Genomic DNA, 20,123 nt, shown 5'->3' with positions numbered 1-20,123 from the left:
CACTTCTCCAGCAAACGTTCTAGAAACTAACAAGTCAGGCATTATTTTCTACTAAGGAACAAACACAGTCTTGAGTGTTAGCTCGAAGGCTTCTTTCCTGTGAAATTGTCAATATACACTAGATTCATTAAGAAAGAAAACCCGAAACCTTACGGAGCTAGAGGTGTTAGGCACTGTACGTGGCATTGGAGATAAAACAAGATATTTATCCAACCAAGGTCAGAGCTATTAAGCATTTTCTGGGAGTCCATTAAAAATGTAAATTACGGGCCCCACCGTAGATTTCTGGAATCAGAGACCCTGTGAAGAGGCTTGCGTTTTAATAAACTCAGGTGGTTCTAATGAGATTAATTGTGCGAATATAATAAATTTCACAGACGCCTTCCTGATGGTGTGAGGGCGGGGCTGAGGGAGGAATTGAACAGATAAAATCTCTTTAGTCTCCACTGTTCCAGCTTTTTCCCTAAAGGAAATACCTTGGTTTGGTGTGGTGACTCATTCCTGTAATCCCAGTACTTTGGGAGGCTGAAGCCTGCTGAAGCAGGCAGATCGCTTGAGCCCAGGAGTTCAAGACCAGCCTGGGAAACATACTGAAACCCCGTCTCTACAAAAAATACAAAAATTAGCCGGGTGTGGTCGTGCAGCGCCTGTAATCCCAGCTACTCAGGAGGTCAAGGTAGGAGAATCACTTGAGCCTGGGAGCTCGAGGCTGTAGTGAGCCGAGATCGCGCCACTGCATTCCAGCCTGGGTGACAGAGCAAGACCCTGTCTCAAAAAAAAAAAAAAAAAAAAAAAGGAAATACCCAGGATTGCTACAAAGAAAGTAAGTGAGATTTTCTCTATAGATCATTTTCTTAATAATTATTTCTTTAGATTTCTAAACTTGATCTTAGAATCTATGTGTGCGTGTGTGTGTGTATCTGTGTGTTATCAGGAAAAAGCCTGAAGAAAAATATGAGGAAAAACAAAATAAGGGTAGACAACATGCTGGGGACTTAATTCGTCAATTTTCCTTTGCTGTTTCTGTAAAAATATTTAGTCTCTGTCCCTCTCTCATTACACCTTCAATTTTTACTGGTTTAACATAAAATATCGTTTACAATATTTATTGTGCATCGAGTATGTCAGATGTAGACACAGGGCATCTCAAGGACTTAGTTTCTTATGGATGGAGAGTGACCCACAAGTAAACTTGTTCATAGAAAGATAAAATCATTTCGCTACTAAGAAAATAAAATAAGGAGATGAGTAGTGGGAAGGTATTTCAAATTGAGTAGTGATGGAAAGGTCTTTCTTGGGAAGACATTTGAGCTGAGAACTGAAGAGAAGAAAGAAGAGGCAGCTGGAATTGCAAAAATATGAGAGAAGAGCTCTGTTGGCCACGGAAGGGGGAAGGGCTGTGATGAATTAGAGGCAGCTAGAATTGACAGTGATGGGGGAAAGCTATAGAGAGATCAGAAGAAGGCAGGAGGCCAGATTGTATAGGACGGGGTTACCCACTTGGATCTTAACTCTAAATGCCATAGAAAGTGACCAGAAACCTGCTCACTTGGTTTTGGTTTTAAAATAGTATTCTGGTGGTTGAGCAGAGAGGAGCTGGAGATGGGCGAGGAGGGCAGGACAGAATATAAATTTGGAAAACAATAGTTGAATTGGTGAAAGGAAGGCTTAAACGGTGGCTCTAAAGGAATGAGTTTGGGGGAAGAGAGCCATTGGGTTGAGATCCTGAGCGGCTTTAGATATGTTAATTTGGGGTGCTCCTTAGACATTCTATTGCAAAAATGTTGGGAATTGGGCAGGAGATTGAAATCGGAGAGTGAAACTTAAATCTTCAAAAACGAGTAAGATTACCTAGGGAGAGACCAGGACTGGGAGACCAGAACTCAACCTTGAAGCACCCCAAGATTGACAGGTTCAGAGGATGTGGGACCAGAAAAGGCCACGGAGAACAAGACCAGTCAAGTTAGAGGAATGTCAGCTGCAGACAGATGAGAGAAGAAAACATTCTAGGAAGAAGGGCGTGGTCAGCTATGTTAACTGCTGCTGAGAGCTCAAGGAAAAATTTGAGTTGGTGAATTTCTTTGTTTTGGTGACTCAGTGGAGTCATCTCGGACATGTTCAGGGGCCTAAGACACGGGAAACCAGCAGGGATTTCAAAGACCTAAGCAGAAGAAAGGATGAGAGCATCAAAGACAAGGAAGGAGGGAGAAAGTATTTGCAACTCATATAATTTACAGGAACTTGGATCTATAACTGTCTCTTAAAATTGACCCTCCCTCCAAAAAGGCCAAACCTGATGGAATAAACAGAGAGGCTTGAACATAGAGTTTGCAGCAAAAGAAATGAAAATGGTTTTTTAGCATATGAAAATAAAAGGCTTAGACATATTAATAATAGAACAGATGGAAGTTGAAAATATATGAATACACTATTTCTCACCCAGCCAGTGGGCAATGATCCAAAAGTTTAACATCTTTTTAATTTGTTGCTTGGAGTGCAAAATTGTACAACTTTTGTGCTTGGGAAACTGACAAAACATATCAAAATTATGGATGCATTCATTCACAGTCCTATTTGTGGGGAATATGCCTTTTCAGGCCAAGATTCTCAACTTTTTGGAATCAGTACTCCTTTGCACTCATTATTGATGAAGATCCCAATAAGCTTTTGTTTATGAGCGTTAATATCTATGTTTACTGTATTAGAAATTTAAAATTGCATTTTACAGTTATTCATTTAAAATAATAAAAACAAGCCAGGCACGGTGGGTCACACCTGTAATCCCAGCACTTTGTGAGGCTGAGGCGGGCGGATAACCTGAGGTCAGGAGTTCGAGATCAGTGTGGCCAACACGGTGAAACCCCGTCTCTACTAAAAATACAAAAAATTAGCTGAGTGTGGTTTCACCCGCCTGTAGTCCCAGCTACTCGGGAGGCTGAGGCAGGAGAGTCGGTTGAACCCGGGAGGTGGAGGTTGCAGTGAGCTGAGATCGTGCCACTGCACTCCAGCCTGGGCGACAGAGATTCAGTCTCAAAAATAAATAAATAAATAAGTTAATAAAATAATAAAAACAAAAACATTTTTCTGAAAAAAAAATTTTCGAGCTAAGTGGCTTTTTTAATAGAGAAAGCCAGAATTACAAAGGACTTAAGAAGGACATCGGGGCCCTTCTTCTTGCCAAAGATGGGCACAACGTCGACAAAGCGCCGGTGATACTGCACCCGCGGCTCAGCCCGGCCTGTCTTCTCGCTTGGCCACCTTAGTAAGAGTCTGACCTGTCACTTTCCCAGCGCGGGCCGGGGAACCACGGACTTGGCCTCCCGGGCAGTCGGGGCCTCCCACTTCGCCCTGGTCCAGGGTGGCCTCGCCCTGCAGGGGCGCGCCTGCCAGGAGCACGATAGATCTTCCGGGGCGAGGCCCTCCAGTGGCGCTGCCTGAGCCGCGACGTGGGGGACCGTCTCCTGGCCGGTCACCTGGAGGGCGTGTAGCTCCGGGGCGCGGACCAAGAACTGCATGTTGGTGACTGAACCGCGGTTCCGGCTGCCGCCACCGCGAAGATGGAGTCAAAGAGGAAGGAGCGAGGGCGCTCACGGCCAGACCGCGGGCAGCGCGTCACGTCACTCCTGAAATTTTATTTCGGAAACAATTATTGAGAAGAGTGGCTTTGGCTTCACTGTTTTGCAAATCTCTTTAATTGATGGCCTCTTAGAAGAGCCGTTTTCGGCCGGGCGCGGTGGCTCACGCCTGGAATCCCAGCACTTTGGGAGGCCGAGGCGGGCGAATCACGAGGTCAGGAGATCGAGACCATCCTGGCTAACACGGTGAAACCCCGTCTCTACTAAAAATACAAAAAATTAGCCGGGCGTGGTGGCGGCGCCTGTAGTCCCAGCTACTCTGGAGGCTGAGGCAGGAGAATGGCGGGAACCCGGGAGGCGGAGCTTGCAGTGAGCCGAGATCGGGCCACCGCACTCCAGCCTGGGTGACAGAGCGAGACTCCGTCTCAAAAAAAAAAAGAGGAGCTGTTTTCCCTTATTTGCTTCCCCATTCCTTCTGTTGCGTGTGTTTTGAGCCGCCAGTGGTGGCTCGCGCCTGCAGTCCCAGCTACTCCGGAAGCTGAGGTGGGAGGATCGCTGGAGCCTGGGAGTTCCAGAGGCTGCAGTGAGCCGTGGTCACGCCACCGTACTCTAGACTGGGCAACAGAGCAAGACCCTGTCTCTCAAAGGGAAAGTATTTTAATAACTTTTTCAGATACTTGTGGTTTTTTTCTGTAATTCTATCAACGAACCTCTTTCGTACCCTGTTACCTCACTCTAGTCCTGAAGTTCCTTCAGTAATTAGCGCGATGCCTTTTGAGCACTGTTTTCCCCTGAATGACTCATAAGTGAGTGCTGTTCCTTGTAATTAATTTTCAGCCTATTGCTCAAGATTGTCAGAAGACCTGAGGGAAACCCGCTGGTCTTAGAACACTGGCCTAACTCTGTCTTTTTTCCCCAAGCAGGCAGCTGCCAGAAATTCGTTGGATTTGAGGAGTCCAGAGCGCCGACCCGCTCTGTCTGCGTGGACTTATTTCCTTGGATCTTCGTGGACCCTGAAGTTGCCAAGTGTATGTGCCTGCTCCAGAAAACAAAGGAAGCCACCATTTTTTCTCATTCACAGCGCAGGGAGATACCTCAGTAGAAGCATACAGTCCAGTCTTCAACTAGGGACCCCTACCAGGATGTCCAAAAGGCTCAGCCCTCAGTTACAGCACAACATCACAGAAGATACCTATTGTGAAACACACCTGGAACCAACACGGCTGTTCTGTGATGTTGACCAAATCACACTCTGCAGCAAATGCTTCCAGTCCCAGGAGCACAAACATCACATGGTGTGTGGGATACAAGAGGCTGCTGAGAATTACAGGGTAAGAGTCACTCACGCAAATCCCAAAACACTCTGGCCGACTCCTATATGGATGAAATGGACAGACATTCTGGTCCTCCAAAACCATTACCTTAGTTGATGTTTATTACAGAATATTAGATAAGTTCGTTGAACCTTCAACCTAAAGGCTAAGAAAATATATACTCAGAGTTGTTGGCTGTTTAAGGTCAGGAATCCAACTGTTCTAAATCAATGATCTCACCTGGAATTCTGTGCTTTCTCTATAGAAGTTATTCCAGGAAATATTGAACACATCGAGGGAGAAACTTGAAGCAGCTAAAAGCATATTGACTGATGAGCAAGAAAGAATGGCGATGATTCAGGTCAGTGAGTGCTTATCTTGATTCTTGGGGGAAAATTACCAGTAATGTTGTTAGAAAATAGTGTATCATAAACAAAGTCAAAAGACAAATCACAAAGCAGGAAAAATGTGAAATCTATAGGAAGGAAAAGTGCTAATATCTTAATGTATAAAAAGCTCTTTAAAGTCAGTAAGAAGCTGGGTGTGGTGGCTCACGCCTGTAATCCCAGCACTTTGGGAAGCTGAGGAGGGCGGATCACTTGAGGTCAGGAGTTTGAGACCAGCCTGGCCAACACGGTGAAACCCCATCTCTACTAAAAATACAAAAATTAGCTGGGTGTGGTTGCACGAGCCTGTAATCCCAGCTACTCGGGAGGCTGAGGCAGGAGAATCGCTTGAACTGGGAGGCAGAGGTTGCACTGAGCCGAGATCACACTGCTGGACCCCAGCCTAGGCCACAGAGCAAGACTCCATCTCAAAAAAATAAAAATAAAAAAAGTCAGTAAGGAAAAGACTAGAAATTTAATTTTAAAAAACGATCAAATAAGAGTTTGCAGAAAAGAAACTGTAAATATATTTTAAATACATTGAAAGAATTTGAACTTTGTTCGTGGTAAGAGAAATACGAATTATATGGTGAGTAAAATGGCATTTGCAATGCTATTTGCAATGATCAAAAAGATTAACGACACCGTTTATAACAATGACATAGGAGAATGAGCATCTCTTGTACTTCTGGTTGCCACATAAATTCTAAAACCCTTTAAAGAGCAATTTGAGAATAGCTATTCAGATTTGAGGGTTCACCACCTGTTAGGCATATTTCACTTCTAATTTCAGCCTGTATCTTCATACTTAATCCTATTCTGTGCAAGGTATCCCCGATTCTGGGTCTTTTCTCTCCCTCAATTTTTAAAGGAAATAAATGCCTACTTAGGGAAGATAGTGGAGGAGAATTGCCTGGCTAGGTAAGGATTTTTCAACTGATCCCCCTTCTTTTTCAGTTCCAAGTACCACGTGTTCAGCAAATACTGAGATCCCACTGTTTGCCAGGGACTATGCAAGGTGCTAGGGGCTCACCAATGGAAAACAAAAAAAACCAGTTCTGCTTTCGTGGAACTTGCATTCTAGTGGATATAAACACAATAAGTTTAATGTATAGTATGTTACCTGGGAAGTGTTTAAAAAAATTTTTTTTAAGTGAGAAAGGAAGCAATGGAGTGAGCTTTTAAATAAAGTGATCAGAACCTTGTTATTCAGAAGGTGGCACTGAAGGAGGTGGGGGATTGGGCCATGCAGTTTTCTTGGGGAGGAATATTCTAGGCAGAGGAAAGGCCTGGAGGCTGCCGTGTATCTGGCTGGAGCTGTGTAAGGAAACGGGGGCTGTAGGTGATGAGATCAGAAGAAGGCGGTCAGTCATTTAGGGTGGCAGCCTTCAGTGAAATACAAGGTTCAAAACCACTGGAAGGTTTCGAACAGAAGGCTGACATGATTTAACTTCCATTTTCATAGATACATGCTAGCTGCCAAATGAAAATAGACATTAAGATAGTAAAAGCAGGCTGGTCGTGGTGGCTCACGCCTGTAATCCCAGCACTTTGGGAGGCCGAGGCGGGCGGATCACGAGGTCAGGAGATCGAGACCATCCTGGCTAACACGGTGAAACCCCGTCTCTACTAAAAAATCGGGTGTGGTGGCAGGCGCCTGTAGTCCCAGCTACTCAGGCGGCTGAGGCAGGAGAATGGCATGAACCCTGGAGGCGGAGCTTGCAGTGAGCCGAGATCGCGCCACTGCACTCCAGCCTGGGCGACAGAGCGAGACTCCGTCTCAAAAAAAAAAAAAAAAAAAAACCAAGATAGTAAAAGCAGAGGTGGAGAGACGTGCAAAGGGACTTGCAATAATTAAGGAGAGATGATGGTGAGCTGGGGGACAGGTAGAGCAGTGGTGAGAAGTGGTCAGGTTCTTGATAAATCTTGATTTCATTGAATCTTTTTTTTTTTTTTTTGAGATGGACTTTCGTTCTTGTTGCCCAGGCTAGAGTTCAGTGACGCGATCTCGGCTCACTGCAACCTCCGCCTCCCGGGTTCAAGCAATTCTCCTGCCTTAGTCTCCCAGGTAGCTGACATTACAGGGGCCCGTCATCATGCCTGGCTAATTTTTTTATTTTTAGTAGAGACGGGGTTTCACCATGTTGGTCAGGCTGGTCTCGAACTGCTGACCTCATGATCCACCTGCCTTGGCCTCCCAAAGTGCTGGGATTACAGACGTGAGCCCGGACAATTTCACTGAATCTTAAATAGCTTAATAGAGATGCTATTTAAGCATCTCTAAGATGACTACTTTCAAATATATATCCCTAGCTCAGATTTCCAAATGGTAGTAGGCTTCATGTCCAATTTCCTACTTACTATCTTTACTTGGATGTCTAATTGACTAATCAAATTCATCACATCCTGAACTAACGCACACTCCTCACTTCTGGAATCCAGCCTTTCCATAGATTCTCTCTATATATTTTGGTAATTCCATTCTTCCAGTTGCTTAGTCTAAAATTTTCGGTGTCTTTCATCCGTGACTCCTTTTTTCCCCACAACTCTTACCCAAGCATCAGCAAATCCCATTGGCCCTTTTCCAATGTCCTGGTCTCCTCCTCTGTGTTGACAGAGGCTGTAGCTTCCTTAGTTTTTCCTTATTGATGAACATTTCTTTTTTTTTTTTTTTTTTTTTTTTTTTAAGACGGAGTCTCCCTCTGTCGCCCAGGCTGGAGTGCAGTGGCGCCATCTCGGCTCACTGCAAGCTCCGCCTCCCGGGTTCACGCCATTCTCCTGCCTCAGCCTCCCGAGTAGCTGGGACTACAGGCGCCCGCCACCACGCCCGGCTAATTTCTTGTATTTTTAGTAGAAACGGGGTTTCACCGTGTTAGCCAGTATTGGTCTCGATCTCCTGACCTCGTGATCCGCCCGCCTCGACCTCCCAAAGTGCTGGGATTACAGGCGTGACCCACCGCGCCCAGCCAATTCATTGATGAACATTTCTTCGTCTGCATTTTATGTTCTAAAATTGTGTTGATGTCTTGGCTGATGTTGACTCAAATTCTATTTCTCCTTTGGGTTTATTCCTTTTCTTCTGTACTTTACATTTCCTCGTCTTTTTTGTTTGTTTGTTTTTTTGAGACAGAGTCTAGCTCTGTTGCCAGGCTGGAGTGCAGTGGCGTAATCTCTACTCACTGCAACCTCCACCTCCCAGGTTCAAGCGATTCTCCTGCCTTAGCCTCCCGAGTAGCTGGGATTATGGGTGCCCGCCACCACGCCCAGCTAATTTTTGTATTTTTAGTAGAGATGGGGTTTCACCATGCTGGCCAGTATGGTCTCGATCTCCTGACCTCGTGATCCGCCCACTTTGGCCTCCCAAAGTGCTGGGATTGCAGGCGTGAGCCACTGCGCCCAGCCTTCCTTGTCTTTATATTGGGGTTAGAGATGGAAAGAATACATTGTGGTCAGTGTAAGATATATATATCTATATATAGATATAGATATCTATCTATTATGACGTGTGTGTGTGTTGTTAATCTATCATGTTTAACCTGAAGTCTATCATGTCTATATGAGGAAGGAAGAGGAACAAAATTTTAAAAAGATGATTGAGTCTGAGTATAGTATGAGACTCCGGTTGTTGAATGAAGAGTGTGAGCAGAATCTCCAGAGACAGCAGGAATGCGTATCTGACTTGAACTTGAGAGAAACCCTTCTGAATCAAGTGATCAAGCTTGCCACGGAGCTAGAGGAGATGTTCCAGGAAATGCTACAGGTGAGATGTTGAAAACAACATCCTCGCATTTGAGAAATGAGAAAAAGAAGAGCTAAACATTATGTCAGTTCCAAAATAACATAGCCAGTGACAACCACACATGTGTTAAATGAATTATATACCTACCTGGCAACTCCATTTCTATGAATTTATCTTGACATGCATATAAAAAGACATAAATAAAGCACAATATACCTATAAATATATTTGTACACATATTACTCTATTATGCTTCAAATATACTTACACACATAGAAAAAGACACCTGGGTAAGGCAACACTGAAACTGAGTTTCAGTTTAGAGCCATGGTTTAGAATTCACCTTTCTTTTTTTTTGAGACGGAGTCTGGCTCTGTCTCCAGGCTGGAGTGCAGTGGCGCGATCTCAGCTCACTGCAAGCTTCGCCTCCCGGGTTCACGCCATTCTCCTGCCTCAGCCTCCCAAGTAGCTGGGATTACAGGTGCCCACCACTACGCCCGGCTAATTTTTTGTATATTTAGTAGAGATGGGGTTTCACCGTGTTAGCCAGGATGGTCTCGATCTCCTGACCTCATGATCCACCCGCCTCAGCCTCCCAAAGTGCTGGGATTACAGGCGTGAGCCACCGTGCCCGGCCTAGAATTCACCTTTGAAGCCGGATGAATGGAGTTCCTATCTGAGCCAGCTGTTTACTGGCTCCCGGGTGGCCTACGACCTGCGCTTAACCTTTGACTTGGTTCCTTTAGCTGTAAACTGGATATAACAATGACCCCTAATTTATAAAATTATTGTGAGATTTGAGTGAGATAATCTGCTAAAGCTTATTAAATCGTGTCTTGTCCATGTTAAGCAGTTGATGAGCAGCAGATGTTACAATTATAACATTCATAGCAAGAGGTTAGAAACACCCTGTATTTGTCAATAGAAGACTCACAAAATGTGCTCCATACATACATGGAAGAATACTCTTCAGCATGTTAAGAGGATGTCATGGCTCTGTGTATATGAATAAGGAATGTTCTCCAAGAATAAAGTAAGTTGTCAGATTAGTAATCAAATATAATAAACTATCACTTATGTTTATGTTTTTTCCCCCTAAATAACATACTCATGTTGCGTATGTGACTATCTATGTAAAGTATACTTGGAAGGATAAAAAGAAAATTGATATCAGTAACATAATTATTTATTTCTTATTAGTTAATCTATATACCTTAATTTTAATTCATTTCAAGTTAATGAAAAAATAGGGAACCTTCTGAACAAACAGCCACAGAAAAAACATGAAATGTTTTAGGTGCATATTAATGTGAGTAAGGGCTGTGGGCACACACATCTGTATCGGCTTAAACATACATAATAGGGGGCAAAGAATCAACTGTCTCTTGAGAGGAATCCTGCTTCAGCAGAAGAATATCATGGCCTTGCCTAATTATGTCTGTTCCTGGGGTAGCAGGCAGAAAAGCAGGTGGTTTTTTTTGGTTTTGGTTTTGGTTTTGGTTTTTTTTTTTTTTTGAGATGGAGTCTTGCTCTGTCGTTCAGGCTGGAGTGCAGTGGCACGATCTTGGCTCACTGCAACGTCTGCCTCCCAGGTTCAAGCGATTCTCCTGCCTCAGCCTCCTGAGTAGCTGGGATTACAGGCACGCGCCACCACGCCTGGCTAATTTTTGTACTTTTAGTGGAGACTGGGTTTCACCATGTTGACCAGGCTGGTCTCAAACCCTGACCTCATGATCTGCCGGCCTTGGCCACCCAAAGTGCTGGGATTACAGGCGTGAGCCACTGCGCCCAACCGAAAAGCAGGTTTTTAAAGACATGGTTGAATTAATCTATAGGAGAAGTTACTGAACTCTTGTTCCTGAACTTGAGGTTGTTGAATAGTAACGAAGAGATGCTTCTGCAGAGACTGGGCCGTGTCGGGAGAGAGAACATGGAGAAACTGAAGGAGAGTGAAGCCAGGGCTTCTGAACAGGTCCGCAGCCTCCTAAAGCTCATCGTGGAGCTTGAGAAAAAGTGTGGGGAAGGCACCTTGGCATTGCTCAAGGTAAGATGCTGGGAAAAAGAAAATAAAATTCATTCCAGTATTTGAGAAATGAGAAGTGGACAGTACTCATTAGGGGTTGCTGCCAGAACACAATATCCAATGATCTTCAACCACAAAAGAAGGCTACATGACTTTCTTTCAGCTGCCAAAAGCTTTAAGAATGGTCATAGCTTTGTGGGATAGTGTGGAGCTGCTTCATGAGATGAATTCTCACCTTAAAATTATCAGCAGTAAGTTAGGGTTGAGATGTGACACAGTGTGGTTAATACCTCCATGCAATGAAATATTCTGTAATCATAAAGAATAAAACAGCTCTATAGGCACTAAAATAGTATTTCAAGCACTCATTAAGTGAAAAAGAAAGATGCAGACTGCTTTTTGTTTGATCTTTGGATAATAAGTATATATACACATACATATACATGTGTGGTTGCTAACATTCACAGACTTTCTGGCAAAAAATTAATAAATATATAGCCATCTGTGATAATCTTGAAACAAGGGTGAGATTATCTGCTATGGTCTGAATGTTTGTGTCCCTCCAAAATATATATGTTGAAATCCTCTCCCCCAAGGCGATGGTATTGGGAGGTGGGGCCTTTGGGTAGTGAGTGGGGCCTGGGGGCAGAGCCCCTGTCAATGGGATTAGGGCTCTTATAAAAGAGGCCAAGGAAGACCTCACCCCTTCAGCTTGTGAGGCTGGAGATGGAGGCTACCTAGGAGGGATGGAGCCCTCACCGGACACTGAATCTGCCAGTGCCTTGATCTTGAAATTCGGCCTCCAGAACTGCGAGAAATGAATTTCTGCTGTGCAGAAGCTGCTCAGTCTATGGTAAGTATTGCATATTTTGAATTTTGTATAGTAACATACGTTGCCTTTCAGAAAGTGGGTTACCTTTTTTTTTTTTTTTTCCCGAGACGGAGTCTCGCTCTATCTCCCAGGCTGGAGCAGTGGCGCAATTTCGGCTCACTGTAACCTCCGCCTCCCCGGTTCAAGCGATTCTCCTGCCTCAGCCTCCTGAGTAGTTGGGATTACAGGTGCCCACCACCATGTCCAGCTAATTTTTGTATTTTTAGTAGAAACGGGGTTTCACCATGTTGGTCAGTCTGGTCTTAAACCCCTGACCTCAGGTTATACGCCCACCTTGGCCTCCCAAAGTGCTGGGATTACAGGCATGAGCCACCGCGCCTGGCCTTACTATCTTTTTAAGACTGTCCATATCCCTCTCCTGGGCTTATAATTGCAAGTGAATGCGCTCTTCTGGAAAGCGTCTGCAGGTAAATCCTTAGGAAGCAGCTCAGTTCTTGAGCGTGCAGGCAGGTGTGGCTCTGCCTGGCTCCCACTGCCCTCCCAGCCAGTGGCCCCTTCACCTGCTGAACTCTGGCCACCCCCTGCATGGAAAGCAGATAGATGCTCCCGTCTGAAGACTGAGAAATGATGGCTCCGAGTAAGATGGCTGGGGTGAGGGATAGAAAACCTTTCCCTTGGGACTACGACAAAATGATTTCATGCATTTTTCTGACTTTTTCTATTTCCATGTTAGAATTTGTTCATCTGATAACTAGCATTATGAGGCTGAAGAAATGACATGGAAATTGAGTTCATTGTAAGAGGATATTTTCCTGGGCACAGATTGCAAAAACAGCTCAAAAACCCAGTAGTAACCTGGTCTCTTTTCTTTCCCTTAGAATGCAAAATACTCTTTAGAAAGGTGAGTTTTCATTTTGGATACAATTGGGTGAGAATCAGAGTCCAGTAAGATATTGATTGAGATAGGGAGATTGCATTTGCTGGTAGGATGTAATGGGATCCATCCAGTAGACTAAGGGGCCTGTGGTCTGTGCAGATGACTGAGGCTGTCCTTTCTCTTCAGGAGCAAGTCACTGCTGCTTGAGCATCTGGAGCCCGCTCATATCACAGACCTGAGTTTATGCCACATAAGAGGACTCAGCAGCATGTTCAGAGTACTCCAGAGTAAGTTGACACATGTGAATACTCACAGGGCACTGTTCTGCATTTGAGAATCAGGTGACCATCCTGCCATAAATGAAAACAAATTCCAGTAGTTTAAAAATTTTAGGCCAGCACAGTGGGTCACTCCTGTAATCCCAGCACTTTGGGAGGCCAAGGCGGGCAATTTGCTTGAGGCCAGGAGTTCGAGACCAGCCTAACCAACATGGTGAAATCCCATCTCTACAAAAAATATGAAAATTAGCCGGTTGTGGTGGCGCGTGCCTGTAGTCCCTGCTACTTGAGTGGCTGAGGTGGGAGAATTGCTTGAACCCAGGAGGTGGAGATTGCAGTGAGCTGAGATCACACCACTGCACCCCGGCCTGGGCGACAGAATGAGACTCTGTCTTTAAATAAATAAATAAATAAATAAATAAAAATTTTAGGAGACTGGAGAGCTTAATATGTTATACCTATTAGATAAGGATCAAAAAAATAACTGTATGATCTCATATGAAAGCTCTTCCCATGCAAAATCTTTTTTTTTTTTTTTTTTTTTTTGAGACAGAGTTTTACTTTGCCCAGGCTGGAGTGCAGTGGTGCGATCTTGGCTCACTGCAACCTCCCCCTCCTGGGTTCAAGTGATTCTCCTGCCTCGGCCTCCCAAGTAGCTGGGATTACAGGCATGCACCACCACACCTGGCTAATTTTTTGTATTTATAGTAGAGACGAGGTCTTACCATGTTGGTCAGGATGGTCTTGAACTCCTGATCTCAGGTGATCCGCGCGCCTTGGGCTCCCAAAGTGCTGGGATTACAGGCGTGAGCCACCACGCCTGGCTAATTTTTTGTATTTATGGTAGAGACGAGGTCTTACCATGTTGGTCAGGCTGGTCTTGAACTCCTGATCTCAGGTGATCCGCGCGCCTCGGGCTCCCAAAGTGCTGGGATTACAGGCGTGAGCCACCACGCCTGGCTGCAGATTCTTTACCAGTTCCCCAGCCATGAAACATGATTGCAGGCAGATTCCACTGCTTAAAAATTTAAAACTTCTGGGGAAGAAATTCAGCATGTATAACAAAGGGTTTATATCTCCTGTCCTTATAGCTTTGCCTTTCCCAGAGTGTCCTATCGATGGAATCCTACAGTGTGTGGCCTTTCGAGGCTGACAGCATACTGCAGTTGACATATAGAACGTCCAGGCTGCTTCATGTATCAGTAGTTTGTTCCTTTTTATTGTTGATAATATTCCATTGTATAAATATACCATAATTTACTTATCCTTTTGCAATTCTATGGACATGGGTTGTTTCCAGCTCTGTGCTGTAAATATTAGCAGCAGATTTTTGTGTGGGCACAGCTTCATAGTTCTTGACTGACTGTCTAAGTGTGGGATTGCCAAACTTGTTTTCCAAACTGCCTGTGCCATTTTGCCTTCCCACCAATAACGTGCGAAAGATTCAGTTGCTCTGTATTCTCACCAGGGTTTAGTATTGTCAGTTTGTTTGACTACATCCGACCCGATAGATGGGTAGTGGTATCTCATTTTAATTTGCATTTCCAGAATGACTAATGATGCTGAGCATATTTTCATGTGTTTCTTTTCCCTCTATCTCAGCTTTGGTGAAATACATGTACAAACCCCTTGTCTAAACTGGGTTGTATGTTTCTTGAGTTTTATAATTTCTTTATATGTTCTGTTTAGCATTCATTTATCAGATAAATTTTGCAAATATTTCCTCCCAGCATGGTTTATATTCTCATTTTCCTAATACTGTCTTTTGAAGTGTAGAGGTTTTGCATTTTGATGAAGTTCAATTTATCAAGTTTTTTCTTTTATGACTTCTGCTTTTTGTGTCTTATTTAAGAAATTTTGCCAAAGCCAACAAAGATTTCCTTCCAAAAGTTTTCTGGTTTTCGGTTTTACATTGTGGCCTATGAACCACAGAGAGTTAATGTCTGTCTACAGTTCACAGAATGATGCAAACCCTCTCCTCCCCCCACCTTCTATTTTTATTTTTTGACTCACATGTATCCATTTGTTCCAGTTTCATTTGTTAAAAACACTACCTTTGTCCATTCAATTTACTTGGCCCCTTTGTTGAAAATCAACTGGTATATGTGATCACATCTATTTGTGACTCTAATAGGTCTATTGATGGTTGACTCTATCCCTTTGCCAATAGCACACTGGCTTGATTGATAACTCTGTAGGAAGTCTTGAAAGCAGGTACTGTGCATTCTCCAAATTTATTCTTTTTCGGAATAGTTTTGGCTACTGTAGGTTGTTTGCTTTTCCACATAAATTTTGAAATCAGCTTGTTGGCTTCTTCAAAATGGACCGCTGGGATTTTTATTCATATTACATTGAATCCGTTGATCAATTTGGGGAGAATTGACATCTTGACAATATTTAGTGCTTTCAGTCCAGGAATACAAAATATCTCCATTTGTTTAGGTCTTCGATTTCTCTCATCAGTGTTTTGTCACTTTCGGCATAAAATGTTATATGTATTTGGAGATGTATCCCTAAGTATTTTATGTTTTTTACAGCCACTGTAAACGGTATTTTAAAATATCAATTTCTAATTGACATTTCATTCATTTCTAGTTCATTACAAGTATATAGAAATGGAATTGTTTTATATATATTGACATTTGTACCCTATAACTATGCAAAACTCACTTATTAGACAGTGGATTTCTATAAATAGATCCTTCGGGATTTTCTACAAAGTCATGCAGTATATGAGTATAGATAGCTTTATTTCTGTCTTTCCAGTCTGTAAGCCTTTTCTGAATTTTTCTTGCCTTATTATACTGGCTCAGACCTGCAGTGTGTTGAATAGAAGTGGTGAGAGTGGACACTTGCTTATTCTCGATCTTAGGAAGAAAGAAAACATTAAGTCTTTTCACTCTAAATTCTGATACAGCTATAGGGCTTTTTGTTGTTGTTTGTGTTTTTTGTTTTTGTTTTTGTTTTTTTGTTTTTGTTTTTTTGAGATGCTGTCTGGCTCTGTCACCCAGGCTGGAGTGCAATGGCAAAGCCTCAGCTCACTGCAACCTCCTCCTCCCAGATTCAAACGATTCTCCTGCCTCAACCTCCCGAGTAGCTGGGACTACTGAGTGCCACCACACTCAGCTAATTTTTGTATTTTTAGTAGATACGGGGTTTCACTCTGTTGGTCAGGCTGGTCTCGAACTCCCAGCCTCGTGATCTGCCTGCCTCGAGTTCCCAAAGTGCTGGGATTAAAGGCGTGAGCCACCGCACCTGGCCCTAGCTATAGTTTTTTTTAAGGGCTGCCTTTCATCAAATTGAGGATGTCCCCCTTTATTTCTGGTTTACTAAGAATTTTTATGAATCAATGTTGAATTTATCAAGTTCTTTTTCTCTTGAGATATTCCTGTTGTTTCTTCTTCAACCTTTTTTGTTTTTGTTTTTGAGATGAGCCTCGCTCTGTTGCTCAGGCTGGAGTGCAGTGGCATGATCTCGGCTCACTGCAACCTCTGCCTCCCAGATGCAAGCGATGCTCCTGCCTCACCCTCCTGAGTAGCTGGGATTACAGGCCGCCACCAGGCCTGGCTGATTTTTGTAATTTTAGTAGAGATGGGGTTTCGCCAGGCTGGTCTCGAAGTCCTGGCCTCAAGTGATCCATCCTCCTCGGCCTCCTAAAGTGCTGGGATTACAAGCGTGAGCCACTGTGCCCAGCCACAGCTGTGCGTTTTTCCAGAGATAATTTGCATTTGTTTCTGCCAGTCTCCTAGAAATACTGAGAGTCTCAGACAATTTTTTTAAAATTCAAGACGTGTAGCTGTTGAGACCACCCTAATAATGTGAATTGGGCTTCAAATTCAGAGATTTAAGTTCATTAAATTTACTTCAGTCAAATAATAGAAATTAAGCTGGATTCCACGTTACAGAAAGTAGGAAATAAAGGCCTTCCAGGTTTATGGCTTAGACAACTGAAGCAATGAGGGAGCTGTGAACTGAGAAGTAGAGACTGCAGAGGGCTGGCGTTGAAGTTCCATTTTGGGTGTATTATGTTTGAAATTCCTGTGTTTTTTCCAACTGGTATTTAGCTGTTTATGGAGTGAGTCACAAACGCAGAGAAGATGTTTAAAACTGAAGCTATGCACAGTTACCTGGGGACAGTGAAGGAGAATATACTGCTTGAAAGAAGAAGTCCCAGGACCAAGCCCTGAAAGATCACAATAGTTAGAGGCTGGGCAGAAGGAGATGAGAGGAACAGTCAGAGATAGGAAGAAGACGTATTCATGCAGGGGTGAGGAATTCATTGAGCCTGCGTGTTCTCAGCGTGAGTTTCTGGAGGGTCCACACAGGTGTTCCATCCTCCGCTGATAAATTCTCTGATGTGCTGCCTGATGTCCAGGGCCTGTTGTCAGCAATTTCCAGGCCTCTATGTCACCCTGTGGGGATATTTAAGATGTGTAGAGTACGGCATCGGGAGGGCCACGAATGAGTTGCTGCTGGCCGACTCCTGCGGCCGCTCCAGGCTTGGAGATCTAGAAGACCAGGGTTGGGCCCCAGGTGATATCTGGGTGGAACTTGGCACCAGGACAGTTTGACAGCCTCTGGGGTGAAGGTGTTTTTTGTTTGTTTGTGTGTTTGTTTGTTTTGAGATGGAGTCTTGCTCTGTCGCCCAGGCTGGAGTGCAGTGGTGTGATCTCGGCTCACTGCAATCTCCGCCTCCTGGGTCCAAGCAATTTTCTGCCTCAGCCTCATGAGTAGCTGGGATTACAGGTGCCTGCCACCACACTCGGCTAATTTTTATATTTTTTTAGTAGAGACGGGGTTTCACCATCTTGACCAGGCTGGTCTTGAACTCCTGACCTCGTGAGCCACCGCGCCACGTTGGGTGAAGGTGTTTCTAAACCTTCCTTAGCTCATTCGTCTTTGTTTTATTCTTCCTGCTCAGGTAGACTGTGTCCCTTTCCATATCTTATGGACTTTTTCCTCCATGAGGTCCATGTTGAGGTTCAGCGGTTCCTTTTCCTGGACCCTCCCAAATTGCCTCTCCCGTATCTGGGCCTGGGACTTGTGCCCACTCAGTGGGAAGCCCAGGCGTGTTAGAAATCATGTCTCTGGCATTGGCATTGGTGAACTCCTAGGTTAATGAGGGTTTTCTCTCCTGATAGGACATTTAACATTGGATCCTGAAACAGCTCATCCCTGCCTGGCACTATCTGAGGACCTGAGAACTATGAGATTGAGACATGGGCAGCAGGATGGGGCTGGCAACCCAGAAAGATTGGATTTCAGTGCCATGGTGCTGGCTGCGGAGAGCTTCACCTCAGGGAGGCACTACTGGGAGGTGGACGTGGGAAAGGCAACCAGGTGGCAAGTAGGCATATACCACGGCTCTGCAGACGCGAAGGGCAGCACGGCCAGAGCTTCCGGAGAGAAAGTCTTGCTCACGGGGTCGGTGATGGGGACCGAGTGGACCCTCTGGGTCTTCCCCCCTCTGAAAAGGCTCTTCCTGGAAAAGAAGTTGGACACAGTTGGGGTTTTCCTTGACTGCGAACACGGGCAGATATCATTCTACAATGTGACCGAGACGTCCCTCATTTACAATTTCTCCCATTGCGCCTTCCAAGGAGCTCTCAGGCCTGTGTTCTCCCTCTGTATCCCAAATGGAGACACAAGTCCAGACTCCCTCACCATCTTACAACATGGTCCTTCTTGCGATGCTACTGTCAGCCCTTAGTCTTCTGTGTGTAAAATCCAAGACCACGAGACACCAGAAAGTTGGAGAACAAGACTTTGAAATAATTTGTGTAAACTAACCCAATAAAAAGCGTTCCAGGAGTTGGAGCCCGATATCCAGAGCCTTTGCATCTGTGTAACTGTCAACACCTGTGTGTAGTGGCAGAGGTTGCACTTAACCTGAATCATGAATGATAATAACGGGGAGATCCTATGCTAATGAGAAAAAATGCATATGCATGGTAAGGTTGGGGAATTAGAGAAGAAATACAGTCTGGGGTCCTTAGAACTAAGTTGGGAACTCGATGTATTTCTGAAAACATTTGCAGAACCAGGTATAATCAGGAATGAAAGCGGGACTTCAGATGTGAGCGTGCCAGCATGCGGAACAGAGACATCCCATTACTGACAGTGAGTATCAGGACTTCCTAAAGTGTTTTATTCCAAATAGAGAATAATAATTTATATAGATATTTTATGTGGATAAGAAGGAGGAGTTGTGGAAAATGTGAATATTTTTAAATTTTCTTTTCTTTTTCTTTTTTTTGAGACGAAATTTCGCTCTTGTCGCCCAGGCTGGAGTACAGTGGCTCGATCTCGGCTCATCACAACCTCCCCGGGTTCAAGCAGTTCTCCTGCCTCAGCCTCCCAAGTAGCTGGGATTACAGGTGCCCACCACCACGCCCAGCTAATTTTTGTATTTTTAGTAGAGGCGGGGTTTCACCATGTTGGCCAGGATGGTCTCGAGCTCCTGACCTCAAGAGATCCACCAGCCTCGGCCTCCCAAAGTGCTGGAATTACAGGTGTGAGCCACCACACCCGGCCTACCTCTCTTTCTGATAGGAACAATTTGATTTATTAGAAGAAGCCCGATAGGTAATGGTTTGAATCAGGTAAGTAATACCGATGATGCCTGGTGTTCGCCCTCTTCTTTCTCTGTTTGGTGGTCTACTGGCAAATGCCTTCTCTTACATCCTTGCTCAGGGATGGTTGTATAATGCTGAGAAAATAAGTATCTACATAGGGACTTTTATATTTAAGTTCTATCATGCTTTATCTCCTTTAATGTTTTTAACAGCCTATGAGTGTGCATTAATGTTTTTACTCATATGTGGAAACTGATGCTCAGAGAGCTGATTTGTTCTTTCTAAAGTGACATTGCTGTTACGTATCTAGTGACAAGGAGAAGGAATTAAATTGAGACCGTCATAAGATCAAAAAGCAAGCTCCGCCTTGACTCCTGTCGCACAGGGATCTGTTGTAATGAGCATGACTAGGTGGAACGGTGGTCCAGTTTTACTCAAATGTTCTCAAAATGCAAGTCAGTTCCCACAGAAAATAGAAGCAGCATATCATTTACACAGCCCTCTGTAGGTGGGCTTTGGCTCGTG

The 20,123-nt window shown here is 44.2% G+C and overlaps 1 protein-coding gene across 5 annotated transcripts; it reads left to right on the top strand.

Annotated features, from left to right (window-relative positions):
• The first annotated feature begins 187 nt into the window (after positions 1 to 187).
• TRIML2 (tripartite motif family like 2) lies at positions 188 to 18,840 on the top strand. Of its 5 annotated transcripts, XM_063604046.1 has the most exons (9): positions 2,691 to 4,227; positions 4,503 to 4,906; positions 5,154 to 5,249; positions 8,840 to 9,034; positions 10,917 to 11,057; positions 11,815 to 11,889; positions 12,747 to 12,769; positions 12,932 to 13,032; positions 18,165 to 18,840. In XM_063604046.1, the coding sequence occupies exons 2-9, from the start codon at positions 4,718 to 4,720 to the stop codon at positions 18,731 to 18,733; spliced, it is 1,389 nt and encodes a 462-aa protein (XP_063460116.1). In that variant the 5' UTR covers positions 2,691 to 4,227; positions 4,503 to 4,717; the 3' UTR covers positions 18,734 to 18,840. The 5 variants fall into 5 exon arrangements, with proteins under 5 accessions (XP_008975423.3, XP_008975422.3, XP_008975421.3 ...); XM_008977175.5 differs by lacking the exons at positions 2,691 to 4,227; positions 11,815 to 11,889 and adding an exon at positions 188 to 676 and having other exon boundaries at positions 4,499 to 4,906; XM_008977174.5 differs by lacking the exons at positions 2,691 to 4,227; positions 11,815 to 11,889 and adding an exon at positions 188 to 823 and having other exon boundaries at positions 4,499 to 4,906.
• Positions 18,841 to 20,123: the final 1,283 nt, after the last annotated feature.

The sequence above is a fragment of the Pan paniscus genome, chromosome 3 (genome assembly GCF_029289425.2).
Source record: "Pan paniscus chromosome 3, NHGRI_mPanPan1-v2.0_pri, whole genome shotgun sequence".
Taxonomy (NCBI): Eukaryota; Metazoa; Chordata; class Mammalia; order Primates; family Hominidae; genus Pan; species Pan paniscus.
This window is presented reverse-complemented; position numbering and strand designations above follow the sequence as displayed.

Bases quoted from the DNA above. Each gene is read 5' to 3' on its own strand.
- TRIML2 (XM_063604046.1), top strand. From the start codon at position 4,718: ATGTCCAAAAGGCTCAGCCCTCAGTTACAGCACAACATCACAGAAGAT. The intron at 11,058-11,814 runs GTAAGATGCTGG...TGAATCTGCCAG, and splicing joins GCACCTTGGCATTGCTCAAG to TGCCTTGATCTTGAAATTCG. The intron at 11,890-12,746 runs GTAAGTATTGCA...TCTTTCCCTTAG, and splicing joins CAGAAGCTGCTCAGTCTATG to AATGCAAAATACTCTTTAGA.